Source organism: Orbicella franksi, chromosome 11, assembly GCF_964199315.1.
Source record: "Orbicella franksi chromosome 11, jaOrbFran1.1, whole genome shotgun sequence".
In the NCBI taxonomy this organism is placed as follows: Eukaryota; Metazoa; Cnidaria; class Anthozoa; order Scleractinia; family Merulinidae; genus Orbicella; species Orbicella franksi.
Window position 1 is genome coordinate 20,500,213 of NC_138155.1, and position 17,473 is coordinate 20,517,685.

The 17,473-nt window shown below is 46.3% G+C and overlaps 2 protein-coding genes across 2 annotated transcripts in view; both read right to left on the reverse strand.

Moving 5' to 3' along the window:
* Positions 1-356: 356 nt before the first annotated feature.
* LOC145502932 (GRIP1-associated protein 1-like) overlaps positions 357-17,473 on the reverse strand; it is a 53,146-nt gene continuing 36,029 nt past the window's right edge. Inside the window, exons 31-33 of the mRNA XM_081482342.1 lie at positions 3,897-3,990; positions 3,430-3,584; positions 357-2,839 (exon numbers count right to left, since the gene is read on the reverse strand). Coding sequence (XP_081338468.1) covers positions 2,699-2,839; positions 3,430-3,584; positions 3,897-3,990 — 390 coding nt within the window. The 3' untranslated portion in view covers positions 357-2,698. The remainder of the gene's footprint in view (positions 2,840-3,429; positions 3,585-3,896; positions 3,991-17,473) is intronic.
* On the reverse strand, positions 13,492-14,767 carry LOC145502934 (uncharacterized). The gene has a single exon (XM_081482344.1). It carries the CDS (start codon positions 14,765-14,767, stop codon positions 14,270-14,272), a length of 498 nt encoding a protein of 165 aa, XP_081338470.1. The 3' UTR covers positions 13,492-14,269.

Here is a 17,473-nt window from a genome sequence, read left to right on the forward strand (position 1 = left end):
AAACTTATCCCAACTGACACGAGAAGATAAATTTCGTATCTCCAAGCGACCATGTAATTTTCTTATTATATAAAATATTCACAATACAGACCGTTTGTGGCAATTTTCCGGACATTTTCCGATTTCCGAACATTTTCCGAGGATTACCGAAGATGACCGAAGACGACCGAAGAAGATCCGAAGATGCTTCGATCTTACACCAACATATTTAAGTGTAGTTAAGGCCATTCAACTGAAATAGAACCTGTACTGAGATTTTTGTGAAACTTTACCTATTGATTGTTTATATAGGAACCAATTTTGAAATAAAAATGGGGGGTCCCCATGTTCGTTTAGTATTCGGGAGTTAAAGTACTACAAGTGAATAGGCCACTAGAAAGAAAAAGGTATAAATTTAAATAAATAAAGTAATATTGATTATTGGGTATCAACATAGGTGAGTTGTTATTAGTTTGAGTTGACGCTTCAGATCTTTAACCGCAAAATGTCGCACTGTAGTCTATCTCGTGTGAGAGCAAAAAATAGTGGCCAAATTTAGCAAGCACGTATCAAGATGTTAAAGTTCGCTCTGATTGGGTGGCTTTCAGGATTCTCACGTGAGGTCATCCAAGGTCGATGAATGGATGATTAGCAAAGCACATAGCTCTAAATAGAAACAATAGTTGTTGATTAACTGAAATTTATTTCATATGTTAAATAAATTGTGATTTGACACACCATATACACAAGTACACCTATCTTCTCAATTGAAACTAAAACTAAGGAGAAAAAGGCGACTTAAAATTACAACATCTATGTCAAATAAGATCAGATATCCCAACACCATCACAGTTAAGATTTACATTGTTTAAACATGATGAGTTATTGATGAGTTTGAGAAAATTATTTGAAAATGCTTCTGCAAGTGAATTTTTAAGAGACGTATATTGGGCATTGTTTGATGTCAAGAGTAAGAATAATGAACAATGTATTAAATAGCCTTACGTTGCATTCAATGTACATTCTCACAAAAAACGAAACTCTTCCATCCCCGTTCAACATGTGATAAGGCATCCTTCGCTTCCTCGACCGGTATTGTTCAATTGATGTCCCCATACTCGCAGTTAATATTGCCATGTAGTTAACAAACAGCTTCAGTACATGTAAGTTCAGCAGTTTGACTGCATTCACAGCTGCTCAAAATAACTGCACAGTGCAAATACATGTACACGATTTAGGTGATAACAGTAGAGTCCAATAACTGACACTCATTTGGGTAAAGAAGGTGAGTGCTTGCGAAAGCGAATACTTTTCCCGTGCAATCCACACTGAACACGAGCCGAGCCTGGATAAGTTTAATGGCTTGCGTGAGAAAAACAAATCTTGTTTCGCCGAAGAAATTTTCCCACGAAGATCTAACTGAAATAACAAAGAGAACACAGTTCTCGAGGGCAGTGCGAGAAAAAAGATAATATATATCAAAAACGAGGCAAAGCAATTTAGAAATGGAAAATAACTTACCTTGACTCGCGACGGTGAGCTGTCGAAAAATATCTGAAATATTACATGTACACAGCAATGGCCGCCGTATCGAACGATCACGACATATAAGCCTACTCAATTCCTCCCAGAAGACCTCGCGATACGCGACACGTAGACAAATAAATTTCGCCGACGGTTGCATAGTGGAGGCTGAAGCCCCCACAAAAATGATAGGTCACCATACTCGTTTGCGAGAAAATGACGATTTACCTCTATGGCGAGGTCCAGCCGTAAAGAAAAAGCTGCCAGTTTTTAATGCGCGCGCTAATCACGCGTGAAATTATGCGCAGAAGGGATGCGCAATGCAATACTGGGGAATGACCTTAAAGGGACAAGAAAAATTGGTATCAATATTATATCTTCACATGTGAGGATATCAGATCTTTACATTTGTTACCACTTGGTACACTGCTAACTTTTATATAATAAATGGAGGTTTATTCCGTTATTCTCCATCCTCTTTTGAAGTTACCTCGTGGCTACACTAGTCTAACTGTGAAAAATCTATATCTTAATAAACAGACAAACTTACGCAGAAACCTTGTATGAACGCTACCTTTCATAAGTTCAGACAAACTCCACCGTACACCCCAAAAATACAGAAAGTGTCTATAAATTAAACACACATCCCTGTCACATTTTCGGTACCCAAGACTACAAGTAAGTTTGTTGAATTATAAATCGTATTCTTTATACGTCAAGAACTTATAAAAAATAATGTTCGATGTCCTCCAAAAGGAATGATCATATTCTGAGGAGGAGGACACTAAAATAAAATCTGCAAAAATACTAGGATGTCCACTTCGCTGGTGCAATACCAGATTTATTTCCCTCTTCGACAGCTTTATATTTTATCGGTAACAACCATTTTAAAATATTTGAAAATTAACCCTGGATTCGGCTACAGGTTCCTTTACATATATTTCTAAGCAAAATTCCATTTCGTTTGAGCTTAGCGGAACGACAAAAAAATAAAAAAACCTTCCGCAACCAGGGTAGACACTTTTTTTTTAATTCTGCACATTTGCAAACGCCAACATTTACTATTAGAATTAACCTTATACGTTTATCAAATCTACAACATATACATGTATATTTATACCGATGATATTATGCAAAAATACTTAATTTGAATTCTATCTACTTTTACCGAAAACTGCAATCCGCCCCGTAACTACTAACTAACGTCAGGTTCCTGCACATCTGTAGCTTGCGGTGAGCTGGAATCTAGTGACGAATTGGCAGCTTCGCTTATTTCCGGAATATTCACTTCCTGTTGCTTGAAGTTTTGAAGTTCTTTTGACATTACGTCCATGTCCTTCGAAGGGAGATGAAGAAAACAGGCTCAATGTAGAGAATCTTTAAATCTACGTGTTTGGGTTCTCATAGACCTCCATCTACTACTTGCCACTCTCATGGAATAAGCCATTTCCGAATAGACCATTTTACAGTTGTCTGCTCAGTGACCTGGCCTTTGAATGACAGTAAGGCTGGAGGTGACCTTGTTTTGATACAGACCTCACTACTTTTGTTGTGTAAATCAAGTTGTTCTTATGCTAGCTTGTCGGCATTTAAATGAGGAAAGCAGAGAGGTCTGTATGAAAGCAAGGTCACCTCCAACCTCGCTTGCATTCATAGGCCAGGTAACCAAGCACATAACTGTAAAATGGCCTATTGCTCTTTGTTGCTTTGTCAAAACTAGCCTTCGCACAAAACCAGTCATATGAAAACGTGTTTCATCTGCAGGTTCATTTTCATGCGCATCAACTCGTTTTCATAACAAAAGCTTTGCAAGCAAAAGAACTCGTTTTGAAACATACACTAAAGGCAAATTGGAAATGCATGGCTGATTTGAATCTGCTCAAAAGTTCCCGCCGCGTATTTGTCTAATTAATTTGATCTATTTACCCGCTGAAGTTGTACGTTCTTCGTGAGCGTTTCTTCCAACATAAGCTGGATCTTTCTCGTGTTCTCTTTGCCTTTCGCAAAAGGAGAGCGAATCTTTTCTTTCAACGAAGAAATCGATGCCACTGGAGATGGTTTAGGAGACTCTGCAATGGGACCTGAATGAAAGATACGTAAATAGTTTTAAGAACATACGAAAAACTACTAATTATGACTGGTTTACACTGAGGGCATTTTTTTTGTTTTGTTTTTTTTGTTTTGCTCTCTATGATCGTCGAGGAAAAACTTACACCGAAGATTGCCTATTATTTCTGAGTAGACCCGAAGACTTCCGAAAAAGTCTCACAAGGGTTGCCGAAAAGGATCCTTTACAAAAATAAATTTTCGAACGTTATCAAAAGCCCACAGTTTAAGATTAAGTGCACATATTGCAATGCACGACAATTATTGGTTTGTTTGAATAACCTCACCGATTTTGGTTTCCATGGCGTAGGCCTGAATTATGGCTGACTTTTGTATCAGGTCCTCCGCCAATGCTGCTCCAGTTTCTTCAAGGTGACGAACCTGTAAGAAACAAACAACTCAGAATTCCAACTAATTGTTCCAAACAAAAGAGACTGTTGCGTGACAAGCAATTGCTAAACTGGACTTAGGTAAAAAATTCGCTTGTTTGGCTTGAGTAGTATAGGACGCTTGTGTGGGCGGTAGCCAATCAGAAGGCCGTGCATATCATTAAAAAAGGCTCTCGACCAATCAGAGGGCCGGATTTGCTCATTAATATATTCATGAGTTAGGGGGTTATCAAAATATGCGTCTGCAGTGACGTCACAGGTCAGCAGTCTTTTGCATCCCAGGTCACGCGCGTGCCCAAATAAGGCGATAGACAGGAAATGAGTTTTCAAAGATGATTTTTATTGATTTTACAGGAAGTAAAAAAATTACAATGGTGTGTATCCGTATGGAAACGACATGAAAGTGTTCGTGTCTACGACGCGTTTGTCGAAGACGAGTCCGTAGTGTTTGGTGTGTGTGATGACCTTGAGATGTTTGGTGGCTGGGTTTCTGTAGAAGAAGTTGGGGTTAACGACGGGGATGTTGCGTCGTTCACCGTCCTCGAGAGGTTGTTCGAGTTCGTCGAGTAGATTTTGTTTCATGACGTCGTAATTGAGTTGTTGGGCTCCTCGTACATTGAGGGAGAAGCCACGCACCTTACAGCACACTTTTCCATTTTTTGTCTTGTACCCGTAATTCTTGGGTCCTGCTGAGGTGAAATCGATGATGTAATCACCGTCGTCGAGCTCGTTGGTCATCTCTCCGAGGTAATCGCCTAGCGGAACGTCGGCTTGACCTGGTTTGTGCGAGTAGATGACGGAATCGGTGTCAAAGTAGAGGACTTGTTGTTTTAATTGTTCCAGGTAGCTGTATAATTTGAGTCGAGCCCAGCAGGTGGTGAAAGCGGCGACGAAGATGTTGATTCGTCCGTTGTCGGGTTGATTGTCTTCGAGTTCGGCGTGGACGACCTCTAGGGCTTCGTCGTTGGCGATTCTGACTTGTTTTATCTCGTGGAAGGGATTGGAAACGAGGGCAAAGAGGTGCGCTGCGGTGTAGACGACTTCGGTGGTGGGTTTGTGTAGGTTTTCGCCGAACTTGCCCCAGAAAGAGTTGAGCATGAGTTTGGCGGTGGCTTTGCGTCCGGGATTTTTCTGGATCATGTCCGGATCGAGAGCGATGCCTTCTTTCTGGTGGTATTGTTGCACGTACTGTACCCTGTCTTGGGAGGTGTGACACCAGTTAGGGTATCCAGCGGATTCCTGTTTGATTTTTAGCCAGGTGTTCACGTAATCGGCGAAGAGTCCTGTACGGCGTTGTCTTTCCGGGAAATGGTGGACTTCGTGGATCTTGATGAGCGTGTATCCCATGGCAACGGCTTTCTCGATTTCGGGGGTGCACCAGGTCCCTCGTAGCGTGCGTTGCTCGGCCGTGTGAGAGCATTGATGTGATTTCTCAAGGAGGGGTTTGTTCATTTCGTGTTCCACGCACGATCGGCAGAGTGGGAAGGTGAGTTTTTTCTCGTGCCGAAAAGGTAGAACGGGATGGTAAAGTTCGTGAGGTGGTAGTATGTCCACTTTGGCCATACCGAAGTAGTGATGGATGTCTTGGTCGTCGGGGTTGACGATGACTTGCGGGTGTCCTATGGGGTATTTGCTTCCCTTGTTGACCCAGGGGTAGAGCGACGTCACGTCGATGTACTTGATTTTCTCTCCTTGAGCCACGTCGGCCACGTGATGTAGTTTGACAGCGTTCGTGCGTCCTCCGAAGAAAGCGTCTCGGGGTTCGAGCGGTTGGACGATTTCGAACGTGTCTAGGAACCGACGTAGATCAGGGTCGGTTTTGACTTCTAGGGCCCAGTCGCATTCCCACTTGACGCAGAGCTGGTAACCTTGGCGACTGAGAAGGTCGTGTTTGCGGAGTGTGGCCTCGTAGACTTCCTGCATGGTGCGATCGGCGTGATAGATGGGATATCGGTCTCGATGGGTCGGGAAACAGCGAGGACACCCGTGCCATAGACATCCGTGGAATTCGTAGACGGTTCGAGTGGTCGGATCGTATCCGTCCACGAGCTGATTGGCTAGTCGGACTTCGCCGCCGTTTCGCACGGTACGGATACGATCGCCTTGACCCGTGCGTTGCAACGAGTGTTCTTGCCAGGCTAGCCATTTCAGGGCTTCGACGGACTGATTGGATCGTGCGCCGTGCCATCCTCGCGGGGGTCTGGAGGCGATGGTGTTGAGCGGGACGAGTTTCTTGCGCCAGAATCGTTGGCAGGCGGAGGCGATGGTGAGGCATTTCTCCATGGGGTCAAAGTCGGCTTTTTGTTTGAATTCTTGCCGGAACTTTTGACAGCCTGCTTTGAGGAGTTTGACGTCCGACTCGCAGTAGGCTTCCATTTCTTCCCTTAGTACGAAATGGTAGTCGTTGTCGACTTTCTCTTGGTACCACTGTTCGAACTCGGCTTTCTTTTTGGCGGACATGCCGTCGGGATCGTACATGTCTCGCGGTGGCATGGGACCTTCGTACGCTTGATTTTCTAGAGTGTTGAATTTGTGCGGGAAGAATCCTTTACGCAGTTCGGTGATTCCGAAGGTGGCGGGAAAGTTGGCCAGCGGGAACGGGAGAAAGCAGAGGGAATCTTTGAAAGTCAGTCTGTCGGATTTCAGGGACAGTATCTTGGTGCCTATGGGGATTTGGTCCGTGACTTCTCGATGGGTGGCGTAACAGTGTTGCAGGATGAACATCCCGTCGTAGCCTTTGAGATTGTGAAAGATGACGATGACGTTCCGTTCCTTATTGTCCTGGTCGACGGTGAGGGATTCGAGGTGTTCGAACATGTCGGCGGTGCAGTTGGGCCCGTAGAAGGAGTAGCATGTCTCATCTTCGTCGTCTTCCAGGCAGAGTAGAATGGGTGTCTGATTCCCTTCGGCGTCGGTGATGGCTTCGTAGTCACAGTACACTTGAAGGGGAGGGTCTTTGTCTACCCAGACGCTCGTGTCTGGATCGTTGGGTCCGGGTTCTTCGAAGGGTCGCCCGTTGACTTGGTCGCGGGGGACGCGTATCCTTTCGGGCTCGTCTTCGTCTCTGGGGACGCGTTGGATGTAACATTGGTGCTTCGGCAGATGGACTTGTTTTTCACAGATGCGGCATTCGCCCCATCCGCACTTGTGACCACGGGGACGCCCTCCTCGCTTGTTCTTGCGTTTAAGCTCGTAGACGTGGCAGCACTTCTCACACTTTTTGTAAGTGTTGCAGATGGAGGGGATGCTGAGACTCTGCCGTTGCAAGTGGTCGTTGTAGCATCGGTCACCGAAGAATTGTCTGTGGCACAATCGGCAGATCTCGGTGGGTTCGGGAAACTTGCCTGGAGCTAGGGGTCGTTTTTTCTCGATGAAATCGGGACAGTCCTTTCGTTTGCAGGCGGGGCACCATTGACCGAGGCAGGGATGATGACGAAAGTCGTCGTGATCGTAGCCTCGATTGCATTCGTCGCAGAAGTAGGATTTGCCGAGGAATCCCTTAAACGAATTGCATCCGTCGTAGTGATCGTCTTCTTTGATGAGACGAATGATCTTGGTCGAGGGTTCGGGTCCCGCGTAGATGATCATGTGGGGTGGGTCGATGGACATGACTTTGAGCTGGTAACCAGGTAACGCTTTTTGAAATTGTTGCAGTTCGGGAATGCCGCAAGGTCCTTCGGGAACGTTGGCTCGACGGTGGAGGTCTTTGGCCAATCGCTCTTGGACAGGATAACCCTGTTTGAGATTGTGGTAATCTTGGTCACGCGTATTCATGTCGGCGTCTACCAGGGCTTTCATGGTGACGATGGCTCGGGCGCAGCAGAGAGTGTCTTTGTTTCGGATGGTCACGCGTGACCGTTTGACGATTCCCCGCACGGCGGCGCAACTCGGCCTGTATCGTTTTCCGTTCCCGCTGCCACGACCCGGGGTACGTATGAAAGTGGTTTCCATGGTAAACGTGTCGTCGGGGGTGAATTCTTCGTTGGAGTTCAGTTTGGCCGCGAGAGACTGGAGATAAGTGGCTAGTCTTTCACTCCCTTCTTCGAATTCTCGCACGGTGAAGGTGGTGGATTGAAAGGCGTGCGTGAAGGCACGGGACTGCATGGTGAAATGGACCGTGGAGTTGGGTGTCAGGGTAGGATCCTGAGCGATTTGTTGCTCGATGGATCGTTGAAGGGCCTGAGTCAATTCTTGGCCTAGATTGTCCTCGCGAGTCACGTCTCTGTGTTGTCTGAGCGTGGCTTCGTACCGTTGTTTGTTGAGGACGTTTCTCCAGTGACGTCGAGCGCCTATGGGTCTTAATTCGAATTCTAGAGGTGGTCTTGCACCACCTCCGGTTTGGAGCATCGCTCGGTCGTCATTGTCGTCGTCGAAGGGGAAGGCTTCGTCGTAGGTCCGTCTGTTCTGTAAAAGACAACAAACACAACGTTTTTTAATTAGGTAGTTTTTATTGTCAGGTCTCCAAAAAGTAGCCGACAACATCGCTTTTTATTTTCTAAGTCATATAACGCGTCACTGAAATTACTTCCTAGATAGAAACTATTTTTCTCGCCACGCTTGTTGGTACAATGGCCATATATTTCATAATCCTCCTTACAATGCCTAAATATTACAGTGTCCACGTCACAAAATCCATATATGTCAGGATCCACGCGACAAGTACAGAAGTTTTTGCAGCTTTTAGACGGTTGTAGTTCTATGTGCCCGTAAAACCATTGTCTTTTCAGATAGTTATATCTCGAGATTTCTCTGTGAAGGTTTCTCAGTCGATAATTTTTTCTTCTATCGCGTATGTGTTGCCAAGTTGCCAAGTCAAGTACGTAACGCTTTAGTTCTTCCGGTAACCAATCCCAGTAACTCTATGAAAAAAGATTAGGGTTAGAGTTCTAAAGATGACTTTCTTACAGGGGGTACACATCATACTCACTGCTTCATATTGATCCATCAGTTGGTTCATCTCTTCATCGGTCACTGATTCATGTTGATCCATCTGTTGGTTCATCTCCTCGTCGGTCAGCTCCTGTGCCATGGTTTCTTCTTTCCAGCGCTCGATACAAGTTCAAAACTCAGAGTGACTCGAACGGTTCGACTCGATTTTTTTTATACACACGGTATAATGGTGTCCAGTCTCCGACCGAGTGTAGGGGTATATCCACCTATCCCCTGGGTCGGTGGTAACACGTGACTTGGTCTCGATCTCATGGATTGGCTATCGCCTTATTTGGACATGCGCGTCACAACCTCGATTTCATATTTCTCCTTATTTGGACATGTTGCCCTTATTTGGGCATGGACGCTATGTTTTGCTACCAAAGGCACCACCTTGTTTATGCAAATCGAAAATACTGATTTTTTTTTTTGCGAGATTTTTTTTTTTTTTTTTTTAAAGTGTAATCACTGCATGCAGGATTAGAACCTGCGCAGGATAACATTCCCACTGGATTTTCAGCCCAGCGCCTTAAACCACTCGGCCACCATAGCTTGCTTAATCTTTTGAAAGAAATATTGTAGTATTAATGCAAATTTTGATGGCTTACCCCTGGGTTTTTTTTTTGTTGTTTTTTGTTTTTTTTGTTTTTTGTTTTTTGTTTTTTGTTTTTTGTTTTTTGTTTTTTTGTTTTTTGTTTTTGTTTTTTGTGAAGTTTAATTTATTTAAATTGTTTAAAAACTACTACAGTACAGTAGTAATGTTAGCGCGACCTGTGTGACGTCACGGGCGCCATGTTTTGCCTACCAAGGCGCCATCTTGGATTTTACAATTTAAAAGAATGTATGGGAATTTTTTGGTCACGTGGTACAATCCCTGCACGCTGATTGGTTACGGCCCCTATTAACGTCCTATACTACTCTGACGCGTAACTCGATTCGAGTTAATATTCAACTGGCTGTTGCCATGGTGACGGAAATGCGAGATTTTTTTTTTTTTTTGCGAGATTTTTTTTTGCGAGATTTTTTTTTTTTTTTTTCTTTTTTTTTTTTTTTTTTTTTTTTTTTTTTTGTGCGAGATTTTTTTTTTAAAATGTAATCACTGCATGCAGGATTAGAACCTGCGCAGGATAACATTCCCACTGGATTTTCAGCCCAGCGCCTTAAACCACTCGGCCACCATAGCTTGCTTAATCTTTTGAAAGAAATATTGTAGTATTAATGCAAATTTTGATGGCTTACCCGCTGGGTTTTTTTTTTTTGCGAGATTTTTTTTTTTTTTTTTTTTTTTTTTTTTTTTTTGCGAGATTTTTTTTTTTTTTTTTTTTTTTTTTTTTTTTTTTTTGCGAGATTTTTTTGCGAGATTTTTTTTTTTTTTTTTTTTTTTTTGCGAGATTTTTTTTTTTTGCGAGATTTTTTTTTTTGCGAGATTTTTTTTTTTTGCGAGATTTTTTTTGCGAGATTTTTTTTGCGAGATTTTTTTTTTTTTTTTTTTGCGAGATTTTTTTGCGAGATTTTTTTTTTTTTTGCGAGATTTTTTTTTGCGAGATTTTTTTTTTTTTTTTGTGAAGTTCAATTTATTTAAATTGTTTTAAAAATTACTATTAGCTTCCATGAAGGAAAACTTTTTTTCTAGAGAGTATTTTTTATGCTCTTTTAAATGAGATATAGTAGATATAGTAGATATAGAGATATAGAGATATAGAGATATATAGAGATATAGAGATATAGAGAGATATAGTAGATAGATAGAGCACGATTATTCTCCACGCCCATTTTAGAACTTGTATGAGCGTCCATTACGGAAGACCATGCCTGCCCGCTCCGCTGAAGCATTGAAACGACAGAGAGTGAGAAGAAGAGAGTTCGTGCGAGAGTGGAAGAAAAGAAATCCGGAGAAAGTTCGCGAGCAGAAAAGACGGTATCGTGCACGGTACAAGATGCGTGACATGGTGCGCGACGCGTTAAATCGTTATAGGGAACGCAAACGTCGCTCCCGTTTACCTGCAACACGACAGTGGGAAGAGCATGATTACGATCCGGATGAAATTCTTCGGGGTTTGTTGGGAGTTCGGGTTGAGCTGACGGATTTCAGGAAAACAATACCACCGTCCAACACCACGACCACCGCCGCTAAGAGCACTACCACTGCAACACGACAGTGGGAAGAGCATGATTACGATCCGGATGAAATTCTTCGGGGTTTGTTTGGAGGTCGGGTTGAGCTGAGGGATTTCAGGGGAACACTAACGCCATCCAACACCACGACCATCGCCGCTAAGAGCACGATCACTATTACCACTGCAACACTACCACTAACCAACACTAGTACCACCATTACCACTGCAGCACCACAGGCATTACCCCCACCGCAACGCCGTGGGAGGGTGGTGTCTTATTCCCCCACAACCGCTAAGAGCACGACCACCGCCGCTAAGAGCACGACCACCAATACCACTGCAGCACCACAGGCATTACCCCCACCGCAACGCCGTGGGAGGCGGTTGTCTTATTCCTCCTCCTCTGACTCTGACTCTGAGCCTGATGAAGGGTTGGTAGCAGAGTTAGAACGCATGTTAGCGGAACCCGAGGATCCTGTAAAACGGAGACTTTCGGAAATCAGGAAAAATAGGAAGGAAGCAGAAGAAAACAGAGTAAGACGAATGCAAGAAAGACGGAAAACAGAAAAAATGATAACTGAAATAGCTGCTGAGCTTGATAAGATGTCGTTTATGTTACACGACATGGGTAGATGGTTTCAACAATTTGAACGCGAGGATAAGGTAGAGCAGGCTACTCAGTTTGAATATTCGCGCAATGTATACATTACCGCCGAACTTATGAATCAGTTGGAACACTATTTATAGGACAAAAGAGACTCTTTTTTGAAAAACAACAAAGCGTGTGTAACTTTAATTACAACAACAACAATAAAAGGTTTTACAATTTCCAACGTTTCTTGGTCTGCATGATTTTCTTAACAATGCGTTCTGTCATGGTTTTACGTCCGGGTAATTTGTCGATGGCCTGGATCATCTTGGTGTCGGCATCCCATTTGTCCTGTAAGTTCTTGGCCCTGGAATAGTCAATGTCGTGTTGTTTGGCCAGTCGGTCCAGACGGTTGATCCCGGGGTCTCCACGAGCCAGACGTTTCTTCAGTTTGGTACCAGGTCCCATGTACTGATAACCGGGCCAATGAAACTCGATCCCAGTCTTGGCCAACCATTTTTGGATGTCGATCCCATACCCTCGTTGGCGACGGCGACGTCGGGTACTTCTCCTCGGGGGTGGAGGTGCCTTTTTCCTCTTCTTAATCCGAGTCATAGTCCAGTCCCCTTCTCCAGGGGTCTTCGAAATCTTCCCACCCTGCTTGTAACTTTTCTGCGGCTGACGGTTTGACCTTCTTGTACTTCTTTGCCTTGCCTTTGGGACTGTAACCACCGTCGTCGTAGTCGATACCGAGTGATTTCAGTACACGTCTGGCTCTATCGGAGATGGGTGCTTTTTTCTTGGACGATAGGGGAGTTTTACCTAGCGTGACTGGTTTGGGTGGAATGGTAGGTTTGGGGGTTTTCTTCTCCTTTTTAAAACCTGACGTGGAGGGTATGGGGGTTTTCAGCTCCTTTTTCAGTCCTGTCGTAGAAAGGGGTTGTGGCGGGATGATCACAGGGGCTGCGGCTGGTTGGTTGACTCCCTTGAGGATCTGTTTCAACAGAGTTTCGACGGGTGCGTCGACCATGCCTTCGGGTTCTGTCGTTCCCTGGTACGAGATGGGACCGCTTTTACCCGTCCGTATACGTTTCACCAGTTTCCCTTCCTCAGAGGCGATGGGTTTGGTCATCTTAACGGCCATGCTGTCGGGGATGCGTTTGTCGTTCAGGATGAGATGTTCTTCGGCGGCCAGACGTCCGGCTTTGTTCAACAAGGCATTCTGGCTGATCTTCCCCTTGTAATAATCTTGCAGACGATTGAATTCTTGAACGGGCACCATCATGACTTCGTTCATACCTTCTGACTCAAGGTCGTGTCAGGAAACTCGGACAATTCTCTCAAGGCCGTCTCGTAACAGTCTTGCCAGTACCGTATGGATTCGTCTTTCTTTTCCAACTCGAGTTCGAGACTTTGAACGGTTCGCTTGCCTTTACCGCACTCCCTGCACAACTCGATGCACCCACCGGGCGGCGTGGTATCTCGTTTCGTTTGACAGGTTTGGCAGAAGTCACTGAACTTTAAAGCCATGTATTCTTGATACAGGTCGTGGTACCTCTTGTTCAAGTACTCGTACGAGTCTTTCCATCGGGCTTCGCGACGATTGGCGTCTTGCAACAACTGCACGAGTTTAGGAATGGTATTGTGGGACTCGTCTTCTCTCGGTGGGAAATTGGGTATGACGTCGATCCCCTCCAGCGGGTAACCGTCCTCACTGCGTCCTTTCACCGTACACAACATGCTTTGAAGCAACCGTGCAATCCGCTCCAGAACCCCGCTCCGTTTTGGGTGAGGAGATGTTCTCTTCGACGCTTGAGGGAGTTTTTGCGTCCACCCACTTCTCGCAAAACGTTTTTATGTCTTTTCAGTTTCCCATAAGTCGTTGCGTTGATGGGGATCCTCTTTTTCAGCAAATTGAGAACCATCTCGCTGATGGCGTTGATCTGATCTTTGTCGGCGAATTGCAACATCCGTTGACGTTTGTTTCGATTGGCTTCTTTCAGGACGCGCGTCAGGAAAGGACGTTGTCGTCGTAACCGCTTCATCGTGGACTTATGCGTACGAGCGGATTGGTGTACTCTTTTTATCGCTTTCCTCGACGCCTGAAGGCCGTTTGAAATGGTATCCTGCGTAAGACTCCTTCGATCTTTCCCCTGTTCTTATGGATATGTTTGTCCATTAAACCGAAGGGTCCAGCCAAAGAACCCAAACCCGCTGCTCTCATCATACTCGCCAAATCACCCCCTTTCTGTCTCCTTCTTCGTCTCCTCCTCCTCCGTGCTGTCATGGTGACGAGTGAGGTGTACGACGCCGATCCTCGTCCTTTTATTTTTTCACATGATGGAGCATCGGAACGATTCGCCACTGCTATCCCACTTTTCGCCTCGTCTCATCCGTTCCAACATCCTTTTGGTATGTTTAGCTTCTTGTTTGGCTCTCAGGCTTTCGATGCCTTTGGTGATACCCCAAGCCGCCTTGGGTAAACCCGCCACCACAGTGCCGATCCCTTCTCCCCTTTGGTACCGTCTTCTTTTAGTGGTTTTAGCGGTTTTACGCCTTCTCGAAGACGCTTTCTTTCTCCTCGACCTCTTGGGCATGTTGGTTCTGAATGAAGAGGATGCCCGAGATGTCATTTTTTATAGCGGCACGTGCCTAAATCGTAGGGCGTAGTCTCGAACGTATCGGTCGTACGTGGGAGATGTAAAATCCGTCACCACGTCGTCCAACGTTTGCATCTTGGTTAAAAACCCATCCAATTCCTCCACGCCACCCAAAGCGTAGTTCCTGAGTTCAGTCAACGTCTTTTCGTACGTCGTGTAAGCGAATTGGGCCATGTCCATCTTGAACGAATACTTCTTGAAATCGTTCCATCCTTTCAGTAAGGTGGCGAAAGCCGTCAATCCTACCACCGTGTACCCGTCTTTCCACACGGATCCCAAGACGATACTCACGGCCACCGTCAGTAAGGCCAGTCCGTTGAGAATGGCGTTACACAATTTGTAGTAACCGAACATCTGCCTTCGACACCACCAATACTTGTGGTAGAACGCGTACAAGACGTCCAAACGTTTCAGGGAATCCAAATCCACTACGGTGTTGAAAGGTTCATCCAATAAACAGACAGAAGTACTCATGACTCTTCTCTAACCAGTGCCAAACGTAGTCTGACTTTCTGTCGGGACGTTCGATCCTTTTAGCTTGTTGCTTGTATTCCCAGATCTCGTCCTTGAAGGCGGTTTCTACAGACTGGTTCAGGATGTCCTGGACTTGTCGGTAACTATCGCACTCGTCCGCGATCCGTTTCATGTCTTCGTGATCCATGCTGGTCGCATCCCAGTAAGAGCGAGAGCATCGACATAGATGCAAAAAGTAGGGGAACCACTCGACTTCACTCCTCAACATCTTGATTCGAATGGTTTTTCATCGACGAGGGGGTCGTCTTTTCTTAAGCCTCACGAGTCTTCGGATCCCGCGACCCACGCCCACTCCCACACCACCAATGGCAGCGGTGGTTCCAGCTCGGATGCCTGTTTTCACGGCGCGACCACCCAACGCTTTGGCCAATCCCAAGGCGGCCCCTTTACCAATGGGTAACATCGCAGACAGGGCATTCGCAAGAGCACCGCCCCATTGCTTTCTCCTTTTCTGTCGACGACGGCGTCTTCTCATGGTTGTTGTTCTCAGTTACGTACACTGGTCGAATTGCGTGTGACGGTAGGACGTTGTCCGTTTTTATAGGGGGTCGTAATCGTGTTGGTGGTCGTGATGCCCGCAATGCGACGACCCGCGGCCGTTTGTTGTTGTTGGCGCAAAATCTCTTCCAATTGTTGTTGCATCTGGGCTTGGTCGAGAACACGGTCTCCTCGCCTCCTTCTTCTTCCTCCTCCTCGACCCGATCGAATCGACGAAGGCGGAGTGGAGTCACTTCCGCCTCCTCCACCTCCACCTCCGCCTCCGCCTCCGCCTCCACCTCCGCCTCCGCCTCCGCCTCCGCCTCCGCCTCTGCCTCTGCCTCTGCCTCTGCCTCTGCCTCTGCCTCTGCCTCTGCCTCTGCCACCGCCGCTACCACTAGCGCTACTTCGTCTGCGGCTGCCGGAATCACTGGAGGACGTGGGTGTATTTTGACGTGGGACGCGTCTCGGTCGTTTCCCTCCTCGAACGGCTCGTGCCAAAGGTGTGGACATTGTTATCCTGGGTGCCCCGACACCTGCCGTGACATTGGCGCGCGACACCGATCCAGCACTGCCGACACCCACCGTGACGTTGGTCTGCGGTGCACCCGAGCCAGCGGTGCCCACTCCGACGGGCGAGACATTGGGCAGGGGCGGTGTCGCCAGTGACGATCGCGGTGAAGGAGGCGTGTTCAGACTCGTACCCACACCCGCGGCAGGCGGAATCGGAGTACTCGTCCGAGCCGGTGTCCCCCAAGGCGAATAATCTTCCAGAGCCGAGAAGTTGAAATCGTCACTACCATAAGAGCTCATTTTTATCCATGTACCTTTCTCTTTCTATCTTCTTCTCGGCGAGTTCTCGTTGTTTATGAACCAAATAATCGAAACCTTCACCGTTATATGCGTTTATGATGGACCGTACTTGACGGTAACTCTCGCATTCCGTGACCTGTCTCATCGGTTCGTAGTCCAGCTCGTGGGGATTCATGATGTATTTGAGCCTGTTTTTACACAGGTGAATGAATAGCGGAAACCACTCGACCTCGCTCCTCAACATGACGGGGTTGCAAACTGATGGCATCGGACGAATCCTTCGTCTTTTAACACATGGCTGAGGACACGTTGATCGTCCTGACTGGCTGGATGAAGATCCAATAGCATGTAACCGTAAGGTCGATCGGTGACCTTGCGAAACGTGTCCAACACCTCTTGCCATTGCGTGGGAAACGATTGCAAAAGTAAATTCCGTATCCCCAACTGATCCCGAGGGTTCTTGAAGGCTGCGATGTAATGCGCGTTTCTGGAAATGGTCTTGGCGAATTTTCCGTTGGGGAATAGATCCTGACACAGGTAGATCACCGTGATGTTCCGATGATGCGAATGTTTGGTGAAGAGATCCAACACGCGCTTGTCGTTACCACCCTCGTCCATCAGATCGTCCAAGACCAACACACCCCCTCCGGGAAACCATCGGGGTAACTGTTCGCTGTCGGGGATGCCTTCGTAAAACTTGACTCCACCCTTCTTGAGCTTTTGGAAACCGTCTTGCCACGATCCGTAGCAGTAATGAATACTCTTCGGTGTCTGTTGGAACAAGTCGCCGTTCTCCAAGAGCAGTTTGGTGGTGAACACCGTCTTGCCGCACCCCGACGGACCCGCTATCAACAAACTCGACGGCGTGTGAAATTGAAACGCTTTGCGTCGTTCCATGATCATGAAATGGTCCAGGGTCTCGAGACGCTCCGTTTTTATCTGAACAACTTGGCCAATGGGGTCTTGACGGCCTGGATGCGTTTCAACAGACCCAATAGGGTGACCTTACGATTGAAACAGATGGGTTTTTTCTTGGCCCAACTCCTGATCTTGGCCATGGCCCTCTTGGCAGCGGCTCTCTTGGGACGTCCTTTTTTCTTGGCAGGCGCCGATCTCTTTTTTCGAGGTTTTTTCTTGGCGAATTTACTCAAGTCTCCGAACTTGTCTTCGTACCAATGCCTCTTTTTCATTCTTCTTTTCCTATCTTCCTTCTCGGAAAGCTTCGGCATGGCAGGGGCGGCTCTCTTGCGTTTCCTACGCGTGGTCACCGTCGCCGGTAATGCACCGGTGTCCAGGACGGACGGCGGTTGAAAAGACACTTGTCTTCTGGCGGGTTGAAGTATTTTCAGATTGAGT